Source organism: Schistocerca nitens, chromosome 2 (assembly GCF_023898315.1).
Source record: "Schistocerca nitens isolate TAMUIC-IGC-003100 chromosome 2, iqSchNite1.1, whole genome shotgun sequence".
NCBI lineage: Eukaryota > Metazoa > Arthropoda > Insecta > Orthoptera > Acrididae > Schistocerca > Schistocerca nitens.
The window spans coordinates 595,180,235-595,207,959 of NC_064615.1; the positions used below are offsets into that span (position 1 = coordinate 595,180,235).

Consider the following 27,725-nt stretch of genomic DNA (forward strand, 5'->3'; position numbering starts at 1 on the left):
GAGTCGAGTGGCATGAAAGGGAAGAAGTGGTTGGGAAAGGAGTGAGACAGTGTTGTAGCCTCTCCCCGATGTTATTCAATCTGTATATTGAGCAAGCAGTAAAGGAAAGAAAAGAAAAATTCGGAGTAGGTATTAAAATTCATGGAGAAGAAGTAAAAACTTTGAGGTTCGCCGATGACATTGTAATTCTGTCAGAGACAGCAAAGGACTTGGAAGAGCAGTTGAACGGAATGGACAGTGTCTTGAAAGGTGGATATAAGATGAACATCAACAAAAGCAGAACGAGGATAATGGAATGCAGTCAAATTAGATCGGGTGATGCTGAGGGGATTAGATTAGGAAATGAGACACTTAAAGTAGTAAAGGAGTTTTGCTATTTAGGGAGTAAAATAACTGATGATGGTCGAAGTAGAGAGGATATAAAATGTAGACTGGCAATGGCAAGGAAATCGTTTCTGAAGAAGAGAAATTTGTTAACATCAAGTATAGATTTAAGTGTCAGGAAGTCGTTTCTGAAAGTATTTGTATGGAGTGTAGCCATGTATGGAAGTGAAACATGGACGATAACTAGTGTGGACAAGAAGAGAATAGAAGCTTTCGAAATGTGGTGCTACAGAAGAATGCTGAAGATAAGGTGGGTAGATCACGTAACTAATGAGGAGGTATTGAATAGGATTGGGGAGAAGAGAAGTTTGTGGCACAACTTGACTAGAAGAAGGGATCGGTTGGTAGGACATGTTTTGAGGCATCAAGGGATCAAAAATTAACATTGGAGGGCAGTGTGGAGGGTAAAAATCGTAGAGGGAGACCAAGAGATGAATACACTAAGCAGATTCAGAAGGATGTAGGCTGCAGTAGGTACTGGGAGATGAAGAAGATTGCACAGGATAGAGTAGCATGGAGAGCTGCATCAAACCAGTCTCAGGACTGAAGACCACAACAACAATGCAGTTCTGAAGCTATAACTACGAAAGTTGATATTTGCTCTCTTGGTCAGAAGTAAAGAAATATGTTTTTCAACAATTCTGGAAATTTAATTCCTATGGGGTGAAATAATTGGTAAAAATTGCTTTGAAAACTAATCATTATTAAATAATCACTAAGGCACTTTAAAGCTACATCTATGCAAATTCGTAGGTGGCTTCTCTGTTAGTTTTTTTTTTTTTAATGTATTTGTGTTTCTGGAAATTCAGCCTAAGGGGGCAAAATAGGGCCTGACTGATTCATTGACTCATTCTCGCACACTAAGGACAAAAACTTGAAATTTGGAGAGGGTGATCATCTTATACTGTAGGCATTGTTTAGTGGTGGCCTGTTCAAAATTCCATCCCTAATGGGGTGAAGCACTGGATGAGAGGATGTTTCATCTTATACTTTAGGCATCAAATAATAAGGGATCGTTCAAAACTCCACACCTAATGGGGTGAAGCAATGGATGAGAGGATTTTTAGAATATGTCATTGTTCAGGCAGTTCTGAAGCTAGAAGTACGAAAACTGGTATTTGTTTTCTCAGTCAGAAATAAAAAAAACTATTTGATTGAGCATTTTTGGAAATTCAACCACTAAGGGGTGAAATAGTGGCTGAAAGTTATTTTTAAAAATAAATTATTATTGAATTAGTAATAAATCATTTTTAATGCTACATCTGTTAGAACTGGTATTTGACTTCTGGGTTAGACATCTAAAAAAAAAAGTGTTTTTCATTGTTTTTGGAAAGTCAACCCCTAATAGCCAAATTCGGAAACACAGAAATAGGAGGATCTGTCTTCAGATAAAAAATGTCTTTGTAGGACGCAATTACATGCACGCACACACACACACACACACACACACACACACACACACACACACACTTTCTTTCATTTGACTTGTTGGAAGAAATAAATGCATTAGTGCAGAATATAGTGTAAGGATGAATCAGAGAAAAATGAAGGTGGTGAAGAGTACTAGAAAAGAGAAAAGTGACTAGCTTAACAACAAAAAATGGGAACATCACAATGGTGGCAGAAATGAAACTGGGTGCATTTGAAATGTGTTGCTGTTTAGGAGTGTGAAGAGTGGAAGGAGGAGATAAAGTACTAATATGACTAGGCAATAAAAACATTTGAACAGTACATGTTAATCGGAAAAAGGAACAGATTAATGGGACATCTGCTGAGGTATTTGGAAATAGTTATGTGGCACCTAAAGAAGCATTAGTGGTGGAGAGGGGGGGGGAAGTAATACAGACAGGCCAGGATTATAAAATGCAAAAAAGATTACAGATGATGTCTGGTTTTAGTAGTTACCTAACAGAAGAAAGGATAAAATGGAGGATACCTTTAAACTAATTAAAAGACATGGCTTAAAAAAACTGGCTTTGTAAAATGCGCCTTTAATGTGTTCTTTTAAATTATTACCTTGTTTCTCTGAGTCTTTCTTATTAGAGGTCTCACATAGTTTTGAAATGGCAAACATTTGCAGTTTTATCTCAATATTTCATACCTTCAACCGACCTTGAAGTTTTGTGTGTATCTTACCAATTACAGTTTCAACACACACAAATTTGCTTTTAAAATCAGGGTGTTATCAGTTGTAGATAACCACTCAGCTGTACTCACACACATTCTGTTGGAGTATTGCTGTACTTTGGTACCAATGCAAATGGTAGCCAGAGGAATAAGTGCATAAGGTGTCCACTTCACTTTTCTGCATACTTCTCCATGCCATTCTTGCTGTACCCTCAATCAGCAGAAATCAGAAGCCTTCCAGCAATTTCCATATTGCTTTGCTAGGCATATATCCTCTTTTGCTAATTGCTGAGACTCTGTCAATGTAGCAGCCACACCTCCATTGTTGAACAACAGTGACCCACATTGATAGCAGGTTTGTGAACCAAGAAATGTGGTGCCAAATAAACCATGTCAGTGATATGCATCTGTGACTGTTTCATTATTAAACTTTCGCTATTTAAGACATTATAACATGGAAACTAATTACCCTACGAGGACCAAACGTGGCAGTATTAATGTCAAGGACATGGGGAAGAGAAATAATGGAGAATCAGTTAAGTTGAAACACTTTTAATGTGCTGCTCCAGTATATCATACTATTACATTCCAGTACCATTACTGCTACAAAAGTGGCTCAGTATGGAGCCCATCAGTGTCCAGAATAGTCTGAAAGCACACTACTGCATTCTGCACAGCAGAACGAAGCATGTCCGTAAGTATCCTGGCTACTTCTCTTGATATGCTGCACTTCAGATCAGCACATATGACTGTTCCCTTGGTAAACTCTGTCCTCCAGGTAGCCCCATTATCAGAAATCACAGGGAGTGAGATCAGGTGATTGTGCCAGCCAAGCAATTGAAAATGATTGCCTGATAATTCAATCATTTCCAAATGTGTTTAAGAGGAGCAGATGAACTTCACGAGTGATGTATGGGCGGGTCCCATGCTGGCGAAGCGTATCGCAGTAACGGGCTCCAGTCACACTGCACGTCTTTGGTCCTTGAGTGCCAAACTATTCAATAAAGAATGGGCCAATGATGAACATAGCCGTGGAGGTGAAGATCCCCACACTTAACAATTCTGTGTGTTCACCTCACCTGTCACAGAAAAATGAGCTTCATCTGTCAATAGTATGGTCCAGGGCCAGCCCTCGTCAACTTCAATCCTTGCGATAAAGTGGAGAGCCAAATCAATATGGCATTGTGCGTCCTGTGGTGCAATCTGCTATTCGATATGGATCTTGTACGGATACCATTTGAGAATGGTTCGAAGTACCTTCTGTACAGTGGACCACAGGATGTTCAACTGTCGTGAAGCAGCTTTCACACTGCCTGATCATCAGGAATTACATGCAGCATTGTCAGCCATAGCAACAGCAATTTCATCAACCATCTGTGGTACAACTAGTCATCCGCCTGATTCCGGAGCGAAGTCCAGTTCTCCATTTGATTCGAACTTCGTCATCATGCTCCGCACAGCAGCTGGAGAAAGCGGACCCTTCTGTTATCAGTTCAGCTGGTAATATTCTCGAAGTGCAGCTGCAGCATTATTGTTGTTTTGATAATAGAGCTTCACCAAAAATGCCCTGCTCCTTTTGTCCAAACTCACGTTGACACGTCAACAAGTGCACTGTGACTGGTCAGGTGTGCGAGACTAGGAATCTCAATGACTGATCACGGCACCTGGTGGCCATAATTGGAACTGGACGGTGGTGCTGTGACACATGGAAATCATGTTCCCCATACTCTGTACATTAGTGCTACCAAGTTTGTCACTTGTCCGGTAATTCATTTCTCTGTTATAAAGTGTTAAATAGGGAAAGCTTAATTATCATCACCGATATATCAAGAAGTTAAAATAGTTGTTCTTGTGATGATAAAAGTAACCGATAAACTTCAACAAACAAAAACATAAGGAAAATTTTCTTTTTATTAACTGGTTTTCTGCAAATATGCTGTCAGTTATGTACTGACTTTACTGTACCACTGGAAATAATGCATGAAGGAAAATCGATAGAATTCACAGAATATTCCAAATTCTTGAGTGTTTGTATTGATAATAACCTGAATTGGAAGTTGCATATTATAAATCATCTGAAACATTTTAGCTCCTATCTTTTGCATTATGAGTGATTACAAACTTCGGAGTTAAAAATGTCAAAAGTTCAACTTACTTCTCCCCTTTCTGTCACTAAAGTGTTGTTGTTGTGGTCTTCAGTCCTGAGACTGGTTTGATGCAGCTCTCCATGCTACTCTATCCTGTGCAAGCTTCTTCATCTCCCAGTACCTACTGCAACCTACATCCTTCTGAATCTGCTTAGTGTATTGATCTCTTGGTCTCCCTCTACGATTTTTACCCTCCACGCTGCCCTCCAATGCTAAATTTGTGATCCCTTGATGCCTCAAAACATGTCCTACCAACCGATCCCTTCTTCTAGTCAAGTTGTGCCACAAACTTCTCTTCTCTCCAATCCTATTCAATACTTCCTCATTAGTTACGTGATCTACCCACCTTATCTTCAGCATTCTTCTGTAGCACCACATTTCGAAAGCTTCTATTCTCTTCTTGTCCAAACTAGTTATCGTCCATGTCTCACTTCCATACATGGCTACACTCCATACAAATACTTTCAGAAACGACTTCCTGACACCTAAATCTATACTCGATGTTAACAAATTTCTCTTCTTGAGAAACGCTTTCCTTGCCATTGCCAGTCTACATTTTATATCCTCTCTACTTCGACCATCATCGGTTATTTTACTCCCTAAATAGCAAAACTCCTTTACTACTTTAAGTGTCTCATTTCCTAATCTAATTCCCTCAGCATCACCCGACTTAATTTGACTACATTCCATTATCCTCGTTTTGCTTTTGTTGATGTTCATCTTATATCCTCCTTTCAAGACACTGTCCATTCCATTCAACTGCTCTTCCAAGTCCTTTGCTGTCTCTGACAGAATTACAATGTCATCGGCGAACCTCAAAGTTTTTACTTCTTCTCCATGAATTTTAATACCTACTCCGAATTTTTCTTTTGTTTCCTTTACTGCTTGCTCAATATACAGATTGAATAACATCGGGGAGAGGCTACAACCCTGTCTCACTCCTTTCCCAACCACTGCTTCCCTTTCATGCCCCTCGACTCTTATAACTGCCATCTGGTTTCTGTACAAATTGTAAATAGCCTTTCGCTCCCTGTATTTTACCCCTGCCACCTTCAGAATTTGAAAGAGAGTATTCCAGTCAACATTGTCAAAAGCTTTCTCTAAGTCTACAAATGCTAGAAACGTAGGTTTGCCTTTTCTTAATCTTTCTTCCAAGATAAGTCGTAAGGTCAGTATTGCCTCACGTGTTCCAACATTCCTACGGAATCCAAACTGATCTTCCCCGAGGTCAGCTTCTACCAGTTTTTCCATTCGTCTGTAAAGAATTCGCGTTAGTATTTTGCAGCTGTGACTTATTAAACTGATAGTTCGGTAATTTTCACATCTGTCAACACCTGCTTTCTTTGGGATTGGAATTATTATATTCTTCTTGAAGTCTGAGGGTATTTCGCCCGTCTCATACATCGTGCTCACCAGATGGTAGAGTTTTGTCATGACTGGCTCTCCCGAGGCCATCAGTAGTTCTAGTGGAATGTTGTCTACTCCCGGGGCCTTGTTTCGACTCAGGTCTTTCAGTGCTCTGTCAAACTCTTCACGCAGTATCTTATCTCCCATTTCATCTTCATCTACATCCTCTTCCATTTCCATAATATTGTCCTCAAGAACATCTCCCTTGTATAAACCCTCTATATACTCCTTCCACCTTTCTACCTTCCCTTCTTTGCTTAGAACTGGGTTTCCATCTGAGCTCTTGATATTCATACAAGTGGTTCTCTTCTCTCCAAAGGTCTCTTTAATTTTCCTGTAGGCAGTATCTATCTTACCCCTAGTGAGACAAGCCTCTATATCCTCTAGCCATCCCTGCTTAGCCATTTTGCACTTCCTGTCGATCTCATTTATGAGACGTTTGTATTCATTTTTGCCTACTTCATTCACTGCATTTTTATATTTTCTCCTTTCATCAATTAAATTCAATATTTCTTCTGTTACCCAAGGATTTCTATTAGCCCTCGCCTTTTTACCTACTTGATCGTCTGCTGCATTCACTACTTCATCCCTCAGAGCTACCCATTCTTCTTCTACTGTATTTCTTCCCCCTATTCCTGTCAATTGTTCCCTTATGATCTCCCTGAAACTCTCTACAACCTCTGGTTCTTTCAGTTTATCCAGGTCCCATCTCCTTATTTTCCCACCTTTTTGCAGTTTCTTCAGTTTCAATCTGCAGTTCATAACCAGTAGATTGTGGTCAGAATCCACATCTGCCCCTGGAAATGTCTTACAATTTAAAACCTGGTTCCTAAATCTCTGTCTTACCATTATATAATCTATCTGATACCTTTTAGTATCTCCAGGATTCTTCCAGGTATACAACCTTCTTTTATGATTCTTGAACCAAGTGTTAGCTATGATTAAGTTATGCTCTGTGCAAAATTCTACAAGGCGGCTTCCTCTTTCATTCCTTCCCCCCAATCCATATTCACCTACTATGTTTCCTTCTCTCCCTTTTCCTACTGACGAATTTCAGTCACCCATGACTATTAAATTTTCGTCTCCCTTCACTACCTGAATAATTTCTTTTATCTCGTCATACATTTCTTCAATTTCTTCTTCATCTGCAGAGCTAGTTGGCATATAAACTTGTACTACTGTAGTAGGCATGGGCTTTGTGTCTACCTTGGCCACAATAATGCGTTCACTATGCTGCTTGCAGTAGCTAACCCGCACTCCTATTTTTTTATTCATTATGAAACCTACTCCTGCATTACCCCTATTTGATTTTGTATTTATAACCCTGTAATCACCTGACCAAAAGTCTTGTTCCTCCTGCCACCGAACTTCACTAATTCCCACTATATCTAACTTTAACCTATCCATTTCCCTTTTTAAATTTTCTAACCTACCTGCCCGATTAAGGGATCTGACATTCCACGCTCCGATCCGTAGAACGCCAGTTTTCTTTCTCCTGATAACGACGTCCTCTTGAGTAGTCCCCGCCCGGAGATCCGAATGGGGGACTATTTTACCTCCGGAATATTTTACCCAAGAGGACGCCATCATCATTTAATCATACAGTAGAGCTGCATGTCCTCGGGAAAAATTACGGCTGTAGTTTCCCCTTGCTTTCAGCCGTTCGCAGTACCAGCACAGCAAGGCCATTTTGGTTAATGTTACAAGGCCAGATCAGTCAATCATCCAGACTGTTGCCCCTGCAACTACTGAAAAGGCTGCTGCCCCTCTTCAGGAACCACATGTTTGTCTGGCCTCTCAACAGATACCCCTCCGTTGTGGTTGCACCTACGGTACGGCCATCTGTATCGCTGAGGCACGCAAGCCTCCCCACCAACGGCAAGGTCCATGGTTCATGGGGGGGGTCACTAAAGTATAATGGCATAATATACTGGGGAACACTTTATTGATCTAAAAAGAGGGGCTCAGAAATGTATAATAAGGTAAACATATGATGGCCATTTGAGAACTTCTTTAGGTACCTCTTTAAACAATATTTTGAAAAGAGTAGATTGCTACTTACCATAGAGAAGAGACGTTGAATCACAAACAGGCACAGCAGAAAGACTGTTATACAGTGTGTGTGTGTGTGTGTGTGTGTGTGTGTGTGTGTGTGTGTGTGTGTGTGTGTTTTTCAACTTTAGAAAAATGCCTTTTGGCTGAAAGCTTAAATGTATAGCAGTCTTTTTGTTGTGCCTGTTTTCGACTCCACTTGTTCTCTGTATAGTGAGTAGCAGTCTACCTTTTCATAATATTTTCATTGCTCCATCCTGAATTTTCCATTGTTTGACTCTTTAAACAGTTGGACATACTGACCACAACCTTGCAGTACATCTACTCTGAAATTAAGTTTATTGTCAACAGTCAGTCACAGTTCAAAAACAACAGTTAACATTCAGAAATATAATATTAGAAGAAGAAATTAATTACTTTAGTCATCACTTAGGATTAGCGTGTCACAAAAAGTTAAGCTTTAAAAAACTTTCTTCACTTTCTTAATGGTGTGAAGAATCTAACAAATGATAAAATGAACCTCAAACTCAAGCTGAAGTGATGTGAAGTCATATCTATATAGTTTGCAGTTCCTTCTCCATAGAAGAATTTCTATTTTGTATGTGTGTGAGTGGGGAAGGGGGGGGGGGGGTTATGACCAAGCACCTGTGTCTATCTGTTTGTCTCAATCAGGTCTTAATAATCTTGCAGATCTCCGATGGACACAGACAAGATGTCTCTGCTTGAAAGTATATGTCGGAATGATAGGGAAAATGGACAAATTCTGCAGCATATTCTGTGGGAGGTAAATATACACTTTACAGCTGAATAACATTAATTTTTTGCTATTGTTTTTCTAAATGTACTGTTCTGTATAAGATATAAGTAGATGTGAATTGTTGTTTACTGTGGAAAGTTTACTTCCAAATACATCTATAATTAACATCATAGTGCAAACAATTACTGTATCCGCTTGAGTGGTTGTAGTAACTGTCGCTCAGGATGCTAATGGTGATATTGTGTACATTTCTGTGCTGCTTTCCATTTCTCTCTGTTTCCCAACACTTGCAGTGACTCTTTTTGTGCGGTGTTCTTTTCAGCTGTAATCTTTAATTTTGTGTGTATTACTGTAACTCATAAAGCACCACAAAACCATTTCATGGAATTCTTTATCAGACATCAGTGTTTAAAGACTGGTATAACTGAGTTATTGCCTTAACATTGCTAAATTACAAAAATATTTAGTTGTGTGTAATAAAAACAAAATTCTGCATTTACTAGCATCTTTTTCTGTACTTGAAGAACCTACGGATCATTCAGAAACACTACAATTACACTGCTGTAAAATATTTTGTTTTCCTTCAAAGATTATAAGACAATATCAAAAATTAAAAACAGTCTAAAATTATTTGTGTGTGTTAAATCAAACAATGGAAACTCCATGTAGGGATATCAACCATAAAAAAAGACACATTATGTTGCAGATAGGCACAATTAAAAGACATTTAAACTAAGCTTTCAGCCACAGCCTTCATCAGCAAAAGAGAAACAGAGCAACACACACCCCATATGCACACACAAGAAAGCACAACTCATGCACACATGACTGCCAACTCCAGCAGCTCAGGCCAGAATGCAACTCTCACTTGTGATGGCAGCAGCAATCTGGAGGGGGCAGGGAAGAGGAAGGGATAGCAATGTATAGGTCAGGGGACAGAGGAACTCTGTCTGGCAGTGTGTGTAGGGACTAGAATGCCAACAGGTGCAGCGTAAAGAGGTTTTGGTGCAGGGACTCGGGGGGAAAAAAAGGATTGAAGGCAGCAGAGGTTGGCAAACAAAGAGGCTGAGAGATGAGAATGACAATTAGATGATAAGACAGAGGGGATGGAAACTGTTAAACAGTGGATGTGTGGAAGGTATGTTACTGTACATTGAGGCTGGGAGAGTTACGGGAGCGAAGAACGTGTTGTAAGCATAACTCCCATCTGTCCTATCATCTCCTCCTCATTCTCGTCTCCTAGCTTCTTTGTTTGCCGCCTTCTGCCAACACACCTGCCCATCTTTCCCTGCTCCTCTCCTGTTCGCTCTTTTTTCCCCATCTCCCTGCCCCACTACCTCCTGACACTGCACCTGTGGACATCCTAGACCTGCACACTCCATCAGACAGCATTCCTCTGCCCCATAATCTGCATACTGCTATCCCTTTCCTTTCTCCACCCCCTCCAGATCGCTGTGAATTAAGAATAGTTGTTTATTCGTCTCATAACATAGATAAGCTAATGATTTGATTAGCATACAGGAGACACATCAAAATATGTTTTATACAATTTCATTGGTATAACACTAAGGTTAATAAGATGATTTAAACATTAATGTAACTTATGTCATATTTACATAATAAGACAATTGATATAACTACATCCTGCTCAAATATTCAGTTCATCGTTCACAAATTCTTCAACTGAGGAGTAGCATCACTGAAGTAGAGTATCATGCAGCTTTCTTTTCAGTGAATCTAGGTTCATACTCAGAATGTTTTTGGCTTGTGGTTTGTTGTAAATTTTCATTCCCTTATACTGGGGAGTTTGAGAATATAATTTTAAACAATGAGCAGGCAGCATACAATTTTCTTTATTTGTTGTATTGTAAGTGTGATCAAAGCAGTTCTCTTGACATAATTCTAAACTGTTGCGTAAAAAAGTTATAATATCATAGATATAAAGGGAGGACACTGTTAATAATTTCAGATTTTTAAGTAGTGGGCAACATGATTTTTTTGGATGTGCAGCACACATGTTTCTAACAATTATTTCTGTAATTTCACTATGCACATTAAGTTTCTCAAATTTACCCAAAAAACAATATCATACCTTATAAATGACTGGAAATAGCTATGGTATGCAATTTTCCTTTTGTCCATGTCGGTGGCAATAGCTAATATGTTCATTGAAAATGCAAAGTTACATAGTTTGTTTAATAGATAACATGTGTATTCAAATTTAAATTCTTGTCTAGGTTTAATCCTAAAAATTTCACAGAATCGACTTCTAGATTTTGATTTTTGTCATTAATTTTAATATCTTGGGATGTTGACTGTTTTGTTCTGAACTGGGCCACATGGGTTTTTGGGATGTTTAGGGTTAATGTGTTGAGATGAAACCAAGTTTCTAAATGATCTGTTGTATTGATGATGCTGATAGGAATAGTTTCTGGCTCCTGTTCTTCAATTAATACAGTAGTGTCATCTGCAAATAAGACCAATGGGGCATCTTATTGATTGATAAGTCATTAATGTAGAATAGAAACAAAATAGTTCCTAGGATATAACCTTGATGGAGACCTTGTGTTACTGTCTTCCATTTGGAAAAGTAATTTGCTGCATTTGTAGAGACCAACCACTCTTTGCTTCCCTATTGCACTGGTATGAAGTAAGTCATTGTAAAGTACTACCCCTAATTCCATATTTGCCAAGTTTGAGGATAATAAGTGTATGATTTACTGAGTCAAAAGCTCTTGTGAGATCACGAAAGATCCCTGTGACTTTATTCTTATTGTCTAATGATGCACTAATCTTATCAACAAATTTGTTTATTGCATCTGTAGTGCTTTTTCCGCATTGGAAGCTAAATTGAATTTTCAAGATAATCTCATATTTTTTAATAAAATTTTGAATCTGGATGGCAGTAGCTATTTCAGATGCTTTTGACAGGACTAGGAGAAGAGAGATGGGACAATAATTTCCCATATCCTCTCTTGACCTTTTTGAACAGCAGTTTTACTTCCGCATAGTTTGGCACCTCTGGGAAACATCCATGTTCAAAAGACTGGCTTGTTATTAAAGATAGTCGTGTCTTGTTATTTTATGCACAAATTTGAGAACTTTTGTGGGTATCCCATCCCAACTGAAGAATGTTTGTTTTTCAGTGTTAATATAATGTTTTATATGTCTGTTGCTGACACCCTTTTAAAATTTTGTGAAGCATTCCAACATTTGATTAAGTCTGAAGGAACATACTTTGTCGTCATAATCTGCTGTCATCCCATGCGATAGATCCATCCTGGCTTGAGCTGCCGGAGCTGGTGGTCATGTTTGCATGAGGTGTGCTTGGTTGTGTATATGAATGGTGTACATTTCTCTCTTTCTCTTTTGCTGATGAAGGCTGTGGCCGATAGCTTTGTCTTTTAATGGAGCCTGTCTTCAACGTAACGTGTCTTCTTTACGGTAAGTAGCAGTTAATGTTTCCTGAATTTTTTGTAGGTGTTATTTATTTTCACCCAATAAATTAATTTTGGAATGGACTGCTTATGAATGTTTTAATTTATCAGTTTAGACAAAGGTTAACTATATTCCTAATATTAATATGGATAACATATGTAAATGATCGGTCTGTAATCAAATATTTACTGGTATAATGTATTAATTTTGTAAATGTGTGAACATTCTACACCATAGTAAAAATGTTGTGAGCATAAGCTATGGAACTTAGAAATAACTGAGAAACCAAAATAGCTTCATTGCAGTAAGTATGTAAAAGTGCAGATATGTAAGACTTGACTGTATGGTTCATGATGCAACTTCTCTCAACCAAATTTTGTGATTTTTCAAGACTAGAAATTCCGTGAAGGGTACAAGCAAAAGCATTATGCACACTGACATTTAAAAATGTTGTTAATGGTATGGTGTTCATCAGAATGGAACAAATGCGCAAAATATAAACACATTTTCCAAATAACAGAAAAGGCCATAAGAATAATAAGCAGCAATAGTAATCAAACTCATTACAAAGATCTGTTAAAAATATTGTGAATTTTAACTACACTGTGTGAGTACATCTATCAGCCACTAATGGACATAGAAAAAGACAATTATTGCATAAACACCTTTTTCCATGACCATGTCCTCTAGATCTATATTAAACTCATATTTATGAAGAAAGAATAAACATAAAACACAAAACAGCATTTTCTATGGAAGAATAAAATTTTACAAATAACTGCCTAAGGTTGGTTGTAGTGAAGAGCAGCAGACTGTAGCTACATCAGGTGGACAGCTGATTCACTTGATGAGCTGTCAACATTGTTCATGCATTGGCCGCCAGGAGCACTGTGATCATTTCTCCTTGCCACAGTCCGAAGTTCCATGACTGTTAATTTTTGTATGTTATTTCTCACTTTCACTGAATAAATTTGACAATAATTGCTTTATGCTTACTAGTTACACAACAGCTTCTCTGTTAATTGATCTAATTGCTCTACATGCATGATTGAGGTGAATAAAATGCTATCTTGAGATACTGCATTACATTCCATATTTGTTCTCGCTGTATTTGAACTCGGGATGCATATTAAGTTCATAAATTTAGCAACAGACTGTGACAGGATTGAAGAGATTACAAAAATTAACTTAAACTGAGGTGCCTAATCTAATGGGATAGCGATATGCACATATACAGATGGCAATAGTATCATGTACACAGGTTATAAAAGGACAGTGCTTTGCGGAGCTCTCATTTGTACTCGGTTGATTCGTGTGAAAAGGTTTCCGATGTGATTAAGCCCACACGACAGGAATTAAAATACTTTGAACATGGAATGGTACTTGGAGCCACATGCAAGAAACATGCATTTTGGAAATCGCTAGGAATTAATATTCCAAGATCCACAGTGTCAAGAGTGTGCCAAGGATGCGTGAAATAATCACAGAATTCAATGGGGGCATACAACGAACGTATATATTAGGACAGTGTGACAAAATTTGGTGTTAATGGGCTATGGCAGCAGATGACCAATGCAAGTGCCTTTGCTAACGGTATGAAATCACATGCAGGGCCTCTCCTGAGCTCGTGACCATATCGGTTGCACCCTAGCTGATTGAAAATCCATGATGTGGTCAGATAAGTGCCAATTTATTTGTGTCTGAGTGTGGTGCAGGCTCCACAAAGCCATGGACCCAGGCTTTCAGAAAGGCACTGTGCAAGCTGGTGGTAGTTCCATAATGGTGTGGGCTTCACTTACAGGGAATGGATTGGGTCTTATGGTCCAACTGAACCAATCATTGAGTGGAAATGGTTATGTTTGGCCACTGGGAGACCATTTGCAGGCATTTGTGGAATTTTTATGGATGACAATGTGCCATGTCACTGGGCCACAATTGTTTGCAGTTTGTATGAAGAACATTCTGGAAAATTCAAGTGAATGCTTTTGACCACCCAGATTGCACAACAACAATCCCATTGAACATTTACTGGATGTAAGAGAGGTCAGTTCATGCACAAACCCTGCACCTGCAACAGTTTTGCAGCTAAGGATAGCTCACTATTTCTGCAGGGAACTTCCCACGACTTGTCGAGTCCATGCAACACCGAGTTGCTGCGCACCCCTCCACTTTTTTTTCCACCCTCCATCAGCCTTCTGGCTGGTTTGATGCATACTGCACATATTCCTCTCACTTCAGAGTAGCACCTGCAGCCTATCCCTTTGTTTGTTTACTGGACATATTCCAATCTCTGTTTTCCTGTACCGTTTTTACCCTCTACATCTCCCCTGCTTCCATGGAAGGTATTCCATGATGTCTTAACAGGTATCCTACCTTTCTGTCTCTTCTTCTTATTAATGTTTTCCTTATATTCTCTTCATTGCCATGTCTCTGGAGAATAACCTCATTTCTTACCCCATCAGTCCATATAATTTTCAACATTCTTTTGTAGCAAATCATCTCAGATTCTCCAATTCTCTTCTTTTTCGGTTTACCAACAGTCCATGTTTCACTACCATACAATGCTATACTCCAGACATACCTCCTCAGAAATTTCTTTCTCAAATTAAGGCCTATTGTTAATACTAGTAGACTTCTCTTTGCCAGGAATGCTCTTTTTACCAGTGCTAGGCTGCTTTTTATGTCGTCCTCGCTCCGTCCATTGTGGGTTTTTTGCTCCCTAGGTAGCAGAATTCCTTAACTTCACCTACTTTGTGATCACCAATCCTTATGTTAAGTTTCTCACTGTTCTCACTTCTGCTACTTCTCATTGCTTTCATCTTTCTTCAATTTATTCTCAGTCCATATTCTGTATTCGTTAGACCGTTCATTCCACTCAGCGGATTCTGTAATTCCTCTTCACTTTCACTGAGGATAGCAGTGTCATCAGCTTATCTTATCATCTATATCTTTTCACCTTGAATTTTAACTTCACTTTTGAAACTTTCTTTTATTTTCATAATTGCTTCTTTGGTGTATAGATTGGGCAGTAGCAGCGAAAGACCACATCCTTGCCTTAACCCTTTTTAGTCTGAGCACTTCGTTCTTGGTCTTCCACTCTTTATTATTCCATCTTGACTGCTGTACATTTTTTATATTACCAGTCTCTCGCTATAGCTTACCCCTATTTTTCTCAGAATTTTGCACCACTTGACATTGTTGAACACTTTTTATGGGTCAACAAATTCTGTGGCTATGTTTTGATTTTTCTTTAGTCTTGTTTCCATTATTAACCACAATGTCAGAATTGCCTTTCTTGTTCTTTTCTTTTCCTAAAGTGGAACTGATTGTGATCTAACACATCCTCAGTTTTCTTTTTCATTCTTAGTGTATTGTTATTGTCAGAAATTTGGATGCATGAACTGTTAAGATGATCATGCAATAATTTTTGCACTTGTTGTCTCTTGCAGTTTTCAGAATTTTGTAGATGATGATTTCTGTAAGCCAGATGATGTATCGCCAGCCTCATACATTCTACACACCAATGTGAATAGTCATTTTTCTGATTTTAATGAGGGATCCCTCATCTCTCCTGTATCGACTCCTGTTTCTCTGTTTCTTCTTCTACACATCATCAGACTAGGCTTAAAGCAGTTGTGTGGTTCGAACCCAGGACCAAGAACTTTTGATTACTAATAAAAGACGGTACCACTAGACCATGGGTGCATATCAATGCTGAAGGAGGTCTGACATGATATTAGGAGGTAGCCCATGACTTTTGTCACCTCAGTATATTTAAAATACTAGCTAAGAGGTACTTTATTTCAGTATGTTCTGTCAGTGACAGATTATTCCAACAACAAAGAGTAGGGATGTGATAAAAAATGTACCTCAAATAAATAATAACAATATCTCTGTCATTTCACGTAGTACTGTGGTTGTTGACTCAATTTTCAGGTATTCAAATGGTGATTTGTGGCACACAAAATGGAAACCAAACACCCGCCCTATGGTTGTGGTGGCAGCTGATAGGGTGTGTAATGTTACATTGTGAAATAAGGTGTATCAGTAACACATGCATATGAAGGCTTCAGTCTTCATTCAGTCATCCTAATTTCTGTTTTCTCTAGTTTACATAAATTATTTTAGGCCATGTGCAGCTCGTGGTTTCTGTATTTGGGAAGTACGTGACATTTACTGATTGTAACCATGGTGTCAGGTATCTCCCATCCTTTCCATAGGCAACTACTAAAATAAACCAAAAGGTAACTCCCCAAAGTAAGGTGTATAGGAAGCGTGTTTAGCCACTAACATCACATTTCTCGACATTTTATTGTAACAAACATATGAAAAGTTATGTGTTTTCGAGAGTTCATCAATGTGGTGTCTGATATCTTTGGGATGGATGCTTATGTATTTCTTGTGTTTGATTCTGAACTTGAGATGTTTAATTTTTGTGTAGCATTAAATGCTTGGCATTTACGAGTTTTCGCGTGGGAACTTTCATGTTCTATGAGGTCAGAGGTACCGTGCTATGATTGGCTGATAGAAGAAAACTGAGCAGTTCCAATGTTGTTAGAAGAATTTGCTAAGCCTACATTCTGCATTGTTTGGTTTTCATATTTATACTTAACTTATTACAAAATTATGTAGTTTAAGTGCTACACTGCATTAAATCTCTTTTTCAAGTGATTTATTGTGATGTTGGTACCTAGGCGTACAAACATACATTGCTCATTTGAAATTATGTATACACCCTCACTTGCATTTCCACTGTTTTTGTTCTTAATTGATGTCTAGATTGGTCTGGGCAGTCCAAGCTCTTTCCATATCTGTGGTATGCTGCAGTTATTTGCAAGAAAATAAAACACAGACACAATACACTCACAAAAATAAACTTGCTAATTACACATTTTATCCTGCAAACACTGACAAGACGCAAGAAAATTCTTGGCGTATAATAGAGGTAATGAAGTGTACCACGTGCTTATTTCGTCTAATCATTTGTGAAACCTTCCCTAATGGTTGCTGCTTATGTTACCATATTCTTGCGCACTGTAGCAAAATATTTACAGACTTGCCTTTCCTACAGTGGCTAGAATTACCAGTGCCAGAAATGAAAAAACATCTTCTTCACTATCAAAACATTAGTACTAAATGTTGATGAATGGCACATGAAAGCAGAATAGAGATATATAGAGACAGGAATTCATTAGTGAAGGTTCAGCCACTCTGATTCCCCTTCACTGTGAACAGTGCTATGTAAAAATTATGTGGGCGTTGTTATAACAGCCTTAGGCCGAATAAATAGAGGCTTTGGAATGCCCATAATAGCTGTACTGTATAGAAGCCACACCCCAAACCTCTGCTATACTGAACAAACTGACATTTCAAGATGCAGCAGTGGGAGTAACTACTACCTGTTCAAAATACACCACTTGAAAGTGTTGATTGCCTACTACATTTACATCCATACTCTGCATACCACCTTGAAGTGCGTGGTAGAAGATATGGCCCGTTATACTACGATTTCTTCCCATTCCATTCATGTATGGACTGGGGGAAGAATGATTGTTTTTACACCTCTGTGTGTGTGTGTGCTGTAATTATCCTGATCTTGTATGACCCATTAGACTAGTTATTAAGATTTCTTCCCATTCCATTCATTTATGGGATGTGGGAGGAATGGGTGTTTTAATGCCTCTGTTATTCTGATCTTGTCCTCACGATCCCAATGTGAGAGATACATGGATGGTTGTAGCATATTCGTAGAGTTATCATTTAAAGCCTATTCTTCAAACTTGGACAGACTTTCTCCAGATGGTTTACGTCTGTCTTCAAGATGCTGCCAGTTCAGTTGCTTCAGCATCTCTGTAACACATCTGACGTGGATCAAACAAACCCATGACCATTCTTGCTGCCATTCTCTGTATATGTTCAGTGCCCCCTGTTAGTCCTATTTGGTACAGGTCCCACACACGAGCAGTATTCTAGAATGTGTTGCACAAGTGATTGGTAAGTAATCTCCTTGGTAGACTGTATTTTACCAATAAACCAAAGTGTACCACCTGCTTTACCCACAACTGAGCCCAAGTGATCGTTCCATTTCATATCCCTACAAAGTGTTACAGACAGGTATTTGTATGAGTTGGCCAATTATAGTCATGTGATACTACTTTTTTTGAAGTACACAATTTTACATTTGTGAATGTTTAAAGGAAGTTGTTAGTTGATGCACCACTTTGAAATCTTATAAGGATCTGACTGGGAAAGTCCCTGAGCTTCAAGCGCTAATAGAAAGCACAGAAGCTGAAATCGTTATAGGTACAGAAAGCTGGCTAAAGCCTGAAATAAGTTCTGCATAAATTTTTACGAAGTCTCAGACGGTGTTCAGGAAAGATAGATTAGGCAGAATTGGTGGTGGAGTGTTTGTGTCTGTCAGCAGTGGTTTATCTTGTACTGAAGTCGAAGTAGATACTCCATGCGAATTGGTATGGGAGGAGGTTATATTTAACAGCCGAACTAAGTTAATAATTGGCTCCTTCTACCGACCCCCAGACTCCGATGATATAGTTGCGGAACAGTTCAGAGAAAAATTGAGTCTCGTAACAAATAAATACCCCACTCATACGGTTATAGTTGGTGGGGACTTCAACCTTCCCTCGATATGTTGGCAAAAATACTTGTTCAAAACCAGTGGTAGGCAGAAAACATCTTCCGAGATTGTCCTAAATACTTTTTCCGAAAATTATTTCGAGCAGTTAGTCCACGAACCCACGCAAATTGTAAATGGTTGCAAAAACACACTTGACCTCTTAGCTGCAAACAATCCAGAGCTGATAGAGAGCATCATGACTGATACAGGGATTAGTGATCACAAGGTCGTTGTAGCTAGGCTCAATACCGTTTTTTCCAAAACCACCAGAAACAAACGGAAAATAATTTTATTTAAAAAAGCTGATAAAGTGTCACTAGAAGCCTTCCTAAGAGACAATCTCCATTCCTTCCGAACTGACTATGTAAATGTAGACGAGATTTGGCTCAAATTCAAAGATATAGTAGCAACAGCAATTGAGAGATTCATACCTCATAAATTGGTAAGAGATGGAACTGATCCCCCGTGGTACACAAAACAGGTCCGAACTCTGTTGCAGAGGCAACGGAAAAAGCATGTGAAGTTCAGAAGAACGCGAAATCCCGAAGATTGGCTAAAATTTACAGACGCGCGAAACTTGGCACGGACTTCAATGCGAGATGCCTTTAATAGGTTCCACAACAAAACATTGTCTCAAAATTTGGTAGAAAATCCGAAGAAATTCTGGTCAAATGTATAGTACACAAGCGGCAAGACGCAGTCAATACCTTCGCTGCGCAGTGCCGATGGTACTGTTACCGACGACTGTGCCGCTAAAGCGGAGTTATTGAACGCAGTTTCCCGAAATTCCTTCACCAGGTAAGATGAATGGAATATTCCAGAATTTGAAACACGAACAGCTGCTAGCATGAGTTTCTTAGAAGTAGATACCTTGGGGGTTGCGAAGCAACTCAAATCGCTTGATATGGGCAAGTCTTCAGGTCCAGATTGTATACCGATTAGGTTCCTTTCAGATTACGCTGATACAATAGCTCCCTACTTAGCACTCATATACAACCGCTCGCTCACCGTTAGATCTGTACCTACAGATTGGAAAATTGCGCAGGTCGCACCAGTGTTTAAGAAGGGTAGTAGGAGTAATCCATCTAACTACAGACCTATATCATTGACGTCGGTTTGCAGTAGGGTTTTGGAGCATATACTGTATTCAAACATTATGAATCACCTCGAAGGGAACGATCTATTGATACGTAATCAGCATGGTTTCAGAAAACATCGTTCTTGTGCAACGCAACTAGCTCTTTATTCGCACGAAGTAATGGCCGCTATCGACAGGGGATCTCAAGTTGATTCCGTATTTCTAGATTTCCGGAAAGCTTTTGACACCATTCCTCAGAAGCGACTTCTAATCAAGCTGCGGGCCTATGGGGTATCGTCTCAGTTGTGCGACTGGATTCGTGGTTTCCTGTCAGGAAGGTCTCAGTTCGTATTAATAGATGCAAATCATTGAGTAAAACTGAAGTGATATCAGGTGTTCCCCAGGGAAGCGTCCTGGGACCTCTGCTGTTCCTGATCTATATAAATGACCTGGGTGACAACCTGAGCAGTTCTCTTAGGTTGTTCACAGATGATGCTGTAATTTACTGTCTAGTAAGGTCATCCGAAGACCTGTATCAGTTGCAAAGCGATTTCGAAAAGATTGCTGTATGGTGTGTCAGGTGGCAGTTGACGCTAAATAACAAAAAGTGTGAGGTGATCCACATGAGTTCCAAAAGAAATCCATTGGAATTCGATTACTCGATAAATAGTACAATTCTCAAGGCTGTCAATTCAACTAAGTACCTGGGTGTTAAAATTACGAACAACTTCAGTTGGAAAGACTGCATAGATAATATTGTGGGTAAGGCGAGCCAAAGGTTGCGTTTCATTGGAAGGACACTTAGAAGATGCAACAAGTCCACTAAAGAGACAGCTTACACTAAACTCGTTCGTCCTCTGTTAGAATATTGCTGCGCGGTGTGGGATCCTTACCAGGTGGGATTGACGGAGGACATCGAAAGGGTGCAAAAAAGGGCAGCTCGTTTTGTATTATCACATAGTAGGGGAGAGAGTGTGGCAGATATGATACGCGAATTGGGATGGAAGTCATTACAGCAGAAACGTTTTTCGTCGTGGCGAGATCTATTTATGAAATTTCAGTCACCAACTTTCTCTTCCGAATGCGAAAATATTTTGTTGAGCCGAACCTACATAGGTAGGAATGATCATCAAAATAAAATAATAGAAATCAGAGCTCGAACAGAAAGGTTTAGGTGTTCGTTTTTCCCGCGTGCTGTTCGGGAGTGGAATGGTAGAGAGATAGTATGATTGTGGTTCGACGAACCCTCTGCCAAGCACTTAAATGTGAATTGCAGAGTAGTCATGTAGATGTAGATCATTTATGCAGCCTCTATAGTCATGTAGATGTAGATCATTTATGCAGCCTCTATCAGACAGCACTTCATTGTAAATAATTGCATCATCTGCAAACAGTATGAGGTTACTATTTATATTGTCTACAAAATCATTAATATACAACTTGAACAGCAAGGGTGCCAGTACACTGCCGTGGGGCACATCCGAAGTTCCTTCTACATCTGATGATGACTCTCCATGTAGATAACATGCTGTGTCCACCCTGTCGTAAAGTCCTTGAGCTAGTCACAAATTTCACTTGATACCCCATGGAATGTAGTCGAATTAAGTCGGGTGATGCTGAGGGAATTAGATTAGGAAATGACACACTTAAAGTAGTAAAGGAGTTTTGCTATTTGGGGAGCAAAATAACTGATCATGGTCAAAGTAGAGAGGATATAAAATGTAGACTGGCAATGGCAAGGAAAGCGTTTCTGAAGAAGAGAAATTTGTTAACATCAAGTTTAGATTTAAGTGTCAGGAAGTCATTTCTGAAAGTATTTGTATGGAGTGTAGTGTAGCCATGTAAGGAAGTGAAACATGGACGATAAATAGTTCAGACAAGAAGAGAATAGAAGCTTTCAAAATGTGGTGCTACAGAAGAATGTTGAAGATTAGATGGGTAGATCACATAACTAATGAGGAGGTATTGAATAGAATTGGAGAGAAGAGGAGTTTGTGGCACAACTTGACTAGAAGAAGGGATCGGTTAGTAGGACCTGTTCTGAGACATCGAGGGATCACCAATTTAGTACTGTAGGGCAGTGGGGAGGGTAAAAATCGTAGAGGGAGACCAAGAGATGAATACACTAAGCAGATTCAGAAGGATGTAGGCTGCAGTAGGTACTGGGAGATGAAGAGACTTGCACAGGATAGAGTAGCATGGAGAGCTGCATCAAACCAGTCTCAGGACTGAAGACACAACAACAACAACCCCATATGAGGAAACTTATGACAATAAGTGTAGGTATGATACTTGAGTTAAATGCATTCTGGATGTCAGGAAATACTACTGCATCACTGCCTTGATCCAAAGCTTTCAGTATGTCATGTAAGAAAAGTACAATTCGAGTTTCATATGATTGATGTTTTCGGAATCTATGGAGGAGGTCATTCAGTTCAAGATACCTCATTATGTTAGATTCAGAATATGTTCTAAGGTTCTCTGTTTTGTTAGAAGTTTCTTTAAGGTGACGGTATACCATGGTAGGTCGCTCCTATTATGAACTGTTCTACTGGGTACATATCTGTCCAGTGCATGGTAAACTATTCTTCCAAACTTGAGCCATAGTTCCTCTACATGCTTCTGCCCTGTGCTGAAAGTTTCAAGTTTTTTTATAGATTTTTTGCCTAGTTTATTGAAAATATATATCTTTGTGCTTCTTTTAGTTGTCCTTTGTACTTGGTAACCATTGCTTCCACAGCCGTGTCATGGTCACACATAGCAGTTATAATGCGGGCATCCTCAAACAAACAGAAACAAAAAACCATCATCAGCACTATCAAAATATTAATACTGTATGTTGATTAATGACACATGAAAGCAGAATAGAGATATACAGAGACAGGGATTAAATAGTGAAGGTTCGGCCATTCTGATTCTCTTTCATTGTAAGCTATGCTGCATGAAAATCATGTGGATGTTAGTAGAACAACCTTAGTCTGAAAGAACAGAGCCTTTGGAATGCCCATTATTTAAATTCGTCGGGGGAAATATTCAAAATGTGTCCTGGTTGCTTAAGTACTGTCATCCCTTATTGCAATATATGTATATCTTGGGGCAGAGCCTTTAACTACGAGCCATGCCTCCTTCGGACAAATGCTATAAGAACATGGCCAACTGCCTATCCCATTCTTGTCAACCTACATCTGTAAGTATCCTGATACCTGTGTAAATGAATTACATTAAGTGTTACTCAGATGAATAAAACAGCTGCTACTGCTACTACTACTACTACTACTACTACTACTACTACTACTTTGGCTGAGCTTCTTGCAGGAAATGTACAGCCACCATACTCACACCAGGCAAGATCCCTGTAGTTTCTGGTCTCAGAGAGATACCTTTTTTAGGTCAGAATGAAGATTTAGGCACATTTTTCTGAAAAGGGTCAAAATAGCAGAGGAGCCCCACAAAATGCTTAATAATGCACAGAAAAATAAGTTTAGCTTATTTCATCAAAGTATTAGAGCTTCTTGTCTGTTTGGAAAATGTAAAGAGATATGAGAATGAATTCGATAGCAGGAAAAGAAAGAGAAAGAAAAATAGGAGGTAAATATGGACTAGAGGAAAGGAATGAAAGAGGAAGCCACCTGGTAGAATTTTGCGCAGAATGTAATTTAATCACCATTTACACTTGGTTTAATAATCATAAAAAAGGTTATATACATGGAAGAGACCTGGAGAAAGGTTTCAGATTGAATATATAATGGTTAGGCAGAAAATTAGGAACCATATTTTAAATGGCAAGACATTTCCAGGGCCAGATGTGGACTCTGATCACAATTTGTTGGTTATGAACTGTAGCTTAAAATTGAAGAAATTGGAAAAAAGTAGGAAATTAAGGAAATGGGACTTGGATAAGATGAAAGAACCAGAGGTTGTTGGGAGCTTCAGAGGGAGCATTATACAATGGTTGACTAGAGTAGGGGATGGGGAACAGTAGATGATGAATGGGTAGGTTTAAGAGATGAAATAGTAAAGGGAGCAGAGGATCAAATAAGTACGAAGAGAAGACATAGTAGAAATCCTTGGATAACACTAGAGATATTGAATTTAATTGATGAAAGGAGAAAATTTAAAAATGCAGCAAATGAAGCAGGCGAAAGGGAATGCAAACATCTAAAAAGTGAGACTGACAGAAAGTGCAAAATTGCTAAGCAGGAATGGCTAGAGGACAAATGCAAGGATTTAGAAGCATATTTCACTAGGGAGAAATAGATACCCCCTACAGAAAAACTAAAGAAACCTTTGGGGAAAAGAGAAGCAGCTGTATGGATATCAAGAGCTCAGATGGTAAACCAGTCCTAAGCAAATATGGGAAAGCTGAAAGACGGAAGGATTATATAGAGTAAGGGAGAGGAATTTAAAAACAATATTATAGAAAGGGAGGTGGACATAGATGAAGATGAGATGGGAGATATGATACTGCAAGACGAATGTGACAAAGCTCTGAAAGATCTAAGTCAAAACAAGGCCCTGGGAGTAGACGATATTCCATCAGAACTAATGATAGCTTTTGGAGAGCCAGCCATGATAAAACTCTTCTATCTGGTGTGCAAGGTATACGAGACAGATGAAATACCCTCAGACTTCAAGAAGAATGTAGTAATTCCAATTCCAAAGAAAGCAAGTGCTGCCAGGTGTGAAAATTACAGAACAGTCAGTTTAATAAGTCATGTTTGCAAAGTACTAACACGGATTGCTTACAGGAGAATGGAAAAATTGGTAGAAGCAGACCTCAGGGAAGATCTGTTTGGATTCCAGAGAAATGTGGAATTGTGCGATGCAGTACTGACCCTATGACATACCTTAGAAGTTAGGTTAAGGAAAGGCAAACCTACTTTTATAGCATTTAAAATAATTTGAAAGCCACGATCGCTTCAATCGTTTATTAGATGACCGGTTTCAGCACTCTGAAGGTGCCATCATCAGATCTGAAACGTGGATTAACATTTATAAAATCCACATTTCAGATCTGATGATGGCACCTTCAGAGTGCTGAAACCGGTCATCTAATAACGATTGAAGTGATAGTTTTTTTTATTATTTATTATTTTGAGCTTTTCCTCATTACAGAGGCTTATCTCCAACATAATAATTTACTTGGAAATTACAATACAAACAATAAACGTTCTTAAACTATATTCTCAAAATATTCCTCCAGGTGTTTCGATCTTGTGTCTCTTCTTCCTCTGCAACCATACTCCTCATTGTGCACTGTACATTTTGGAGCCAGGTGGTCATAGGTCGTCTTCTTCTTCTCCCCGCCGGTTCCCACACCATTATCAATTTTGGTATTCTGGTTTTCTCCATTCGTCGTACATGCCCGTACCACTGTAATTTCTTCCTATCCATTACGTCATATATTCTTTCTTTTATTTCCATTCTCCTTATTACTTCGGTGTTCCTTATCTTTTCTTTCCTGGAGATTCTTGCCGATCTTCTCCAAAAGTCCATCTCTAGAGCTTGTAATTTTTTAATGTGCTTCATGTTAATTGTCCAGGTCTCCGTTCCATACAGAACCACACTATCTAATATGGATTTGTATATAAATTTTTTAGTTCTGCTCATTACATTCCTGCTCCATAAGACTGAGTTAAGCATCCCAATGACCCTCCATCCGCTACTAATTCTTTTATTGATTTCTGACTCTGATTTTCCCTCGATTTCTAAAATGGATCCCAAATAACAGAAAGTGTTTATCTCTTTGATTTTCTTTCCTTCAATGTATAGCTCATCTGAATCATTAGTCAAGTATTCTGTTTTTTTGGTAATTAATCTTCAAACCCCAAGTTTTATATGCTACTGCTAGTGGATTGCACATATAGTTAGCATCCTCCCCATCTTGTGCTACGACTACTTGATCATCAGCAAATAATAAATGATGTAGGTAAACTCCATTTCTTATTTCTAATCCCATACTATTACATTTACGAGACCATGTTCTAAGGCTAATATCTATATAGATTTTAAATAATGATGGTGACATGGGACAGCCCTGTAAAAGGCCTTTGCTTGTTCTAAATTTCTGTGAAAGTTTATTACCAACTTTCACTTGGCAAATGTTATCTTTATACATCTGTTGTATTATTTTAATCAAGGAAGGGTTTATGTTTGCCATATGTAGTGCTCTCCAAGAAGAGCGATAGTGGCTTTTCAATTATTTTAAAACAGAGTGATCGCCCCACGACACACCATGTGTTCACTGCAAAATTTATAGCATTTGTGGACTTAGAGAAAGCTTTTGACAGTATTGACTCAAATAATCTCTTCGAAATTGTGATGGTAGCAGGGGTAAAATACAGGGAGTGAAATGCTATTCACAATTTGTGCAGAAACCAGATAGCAGTTATAAGAGTCGAGGGGCATGAAAGGGAAGCAATGGTTGAAAAGGGATTGAGACAGGGTTGTTGTTGTCTATCCCTGATATTATTCAATATGTACATTGAACAAGCAGTAAAGGAAACCAAATAAAAATTTGGAGTAGGAATTAAAGTTCAGAGAGAAGAAATAAAAACTTTGAGGTTTGTCGATGACATTGTAATTCTATCAGAGACAGCAAAGGATTTGTAAGAGCAGTTGAATGGAATGGGCATTGTCTTGAAAGGAGGATATAAAATGAATGTCAACAAAAGCAAAGCAAGGGTAATTGCATGTAGTCAAATTAAATCAGATGATGCTGAGGGAATTAGATTAGGAAACAAGACACTTAAAGTAATAGATGAATTGTGTTATTTGAGCAGCAAAATAACTGATGATAGTCAAAGTTGAGAGGATATAAGAGGTAGACTTGCAATGGCAGGAAAAGCATTTCTGATGAAGAGAAGCTTGTTAACATTGAATATAGCTTTAAGTTTAGAAGTCCTTCCTGAAAGTATTCGTCTGGTGTGTAGCAGTGTATGGAAGTGAATCTTTAACGATAAACAGTTTAGATAAGAAGAGAATTGAAGTTTCTGAAATATGGTGTTATAGGAGAATGCTAGAGATTAGATGTGTTGATCACGTAACTAATGAGGAGGTGCTGAATAGAATTGGGAGGGACAAGGAATTTGTGGCAAAACTTGGCAAAATGAAGAGACTGTTAGATAGGACACATTCTGAGACATCAAATGATCACCAATTTAGGATTGGAGGGAGGTGTGGGTGGTTAAAATTGTAAAGGGAGAGCAAAGGTGAATACAGTAAGCAGATTCAGAAAGATGTAGGTTGCAGTAGTTATTCGGAGATGACGAGGCTTGCAAAAGATAGTGTAGTATGAAGAGTTGCATCAATCTAGTCTTCGGACTGAAGACCACACCAGCAAAAACGATGACAACAACAACAACAACAACAACATGAAACAATAGACATTCTGTGTCCATTGGAACACCACGTAACAACAGGGTTAGATAAGTTATATATAAATGATTACGCTCTAGCAGCTTACTCGTGCAGAACTAATATGGAAAAAGTAGTTCTTACATATATTAAGGCAGAACACAAGTTCAAAAACATTGAGACAAGTGTATTTTGTAGTGATCAGCACACACAAGATTGTGCTTGTGAATACTACAGAAAAACATTACACATTTATTTGTAACTGTGTATAGATCCCCATTGGGAAAACATCTGTTCATAAGGAATCTGGATTCCTGACTGTGCTATCTGTAGGACAGCAGCAAG

The 27,725-nt window shown here is 38.7% G+C and overlaps 1 protein-coding gene across 1 annotated transcript in view; it reads left to right on the forward strand.

Annotated features, from left to right (window-relative positions):
* The window catches only part of LOC126236666 (serine-protein kinase ATM), a 500,205-nt gene that overhangs the window by 353,148 nt on the left and 119,332 nt on the right, over positions 1-27,725 (forward strand). The window contains exon 32 of the mRNA XM_049946145.1: positions 8,808-8,901. Coding sequence (XP_049802102.1) covers positions 8,808-8,901 — 94 coding nt within the window. The remainder of the gene's footprint in view (positions 1-8,807; positions 8,902-27,725) is intronic.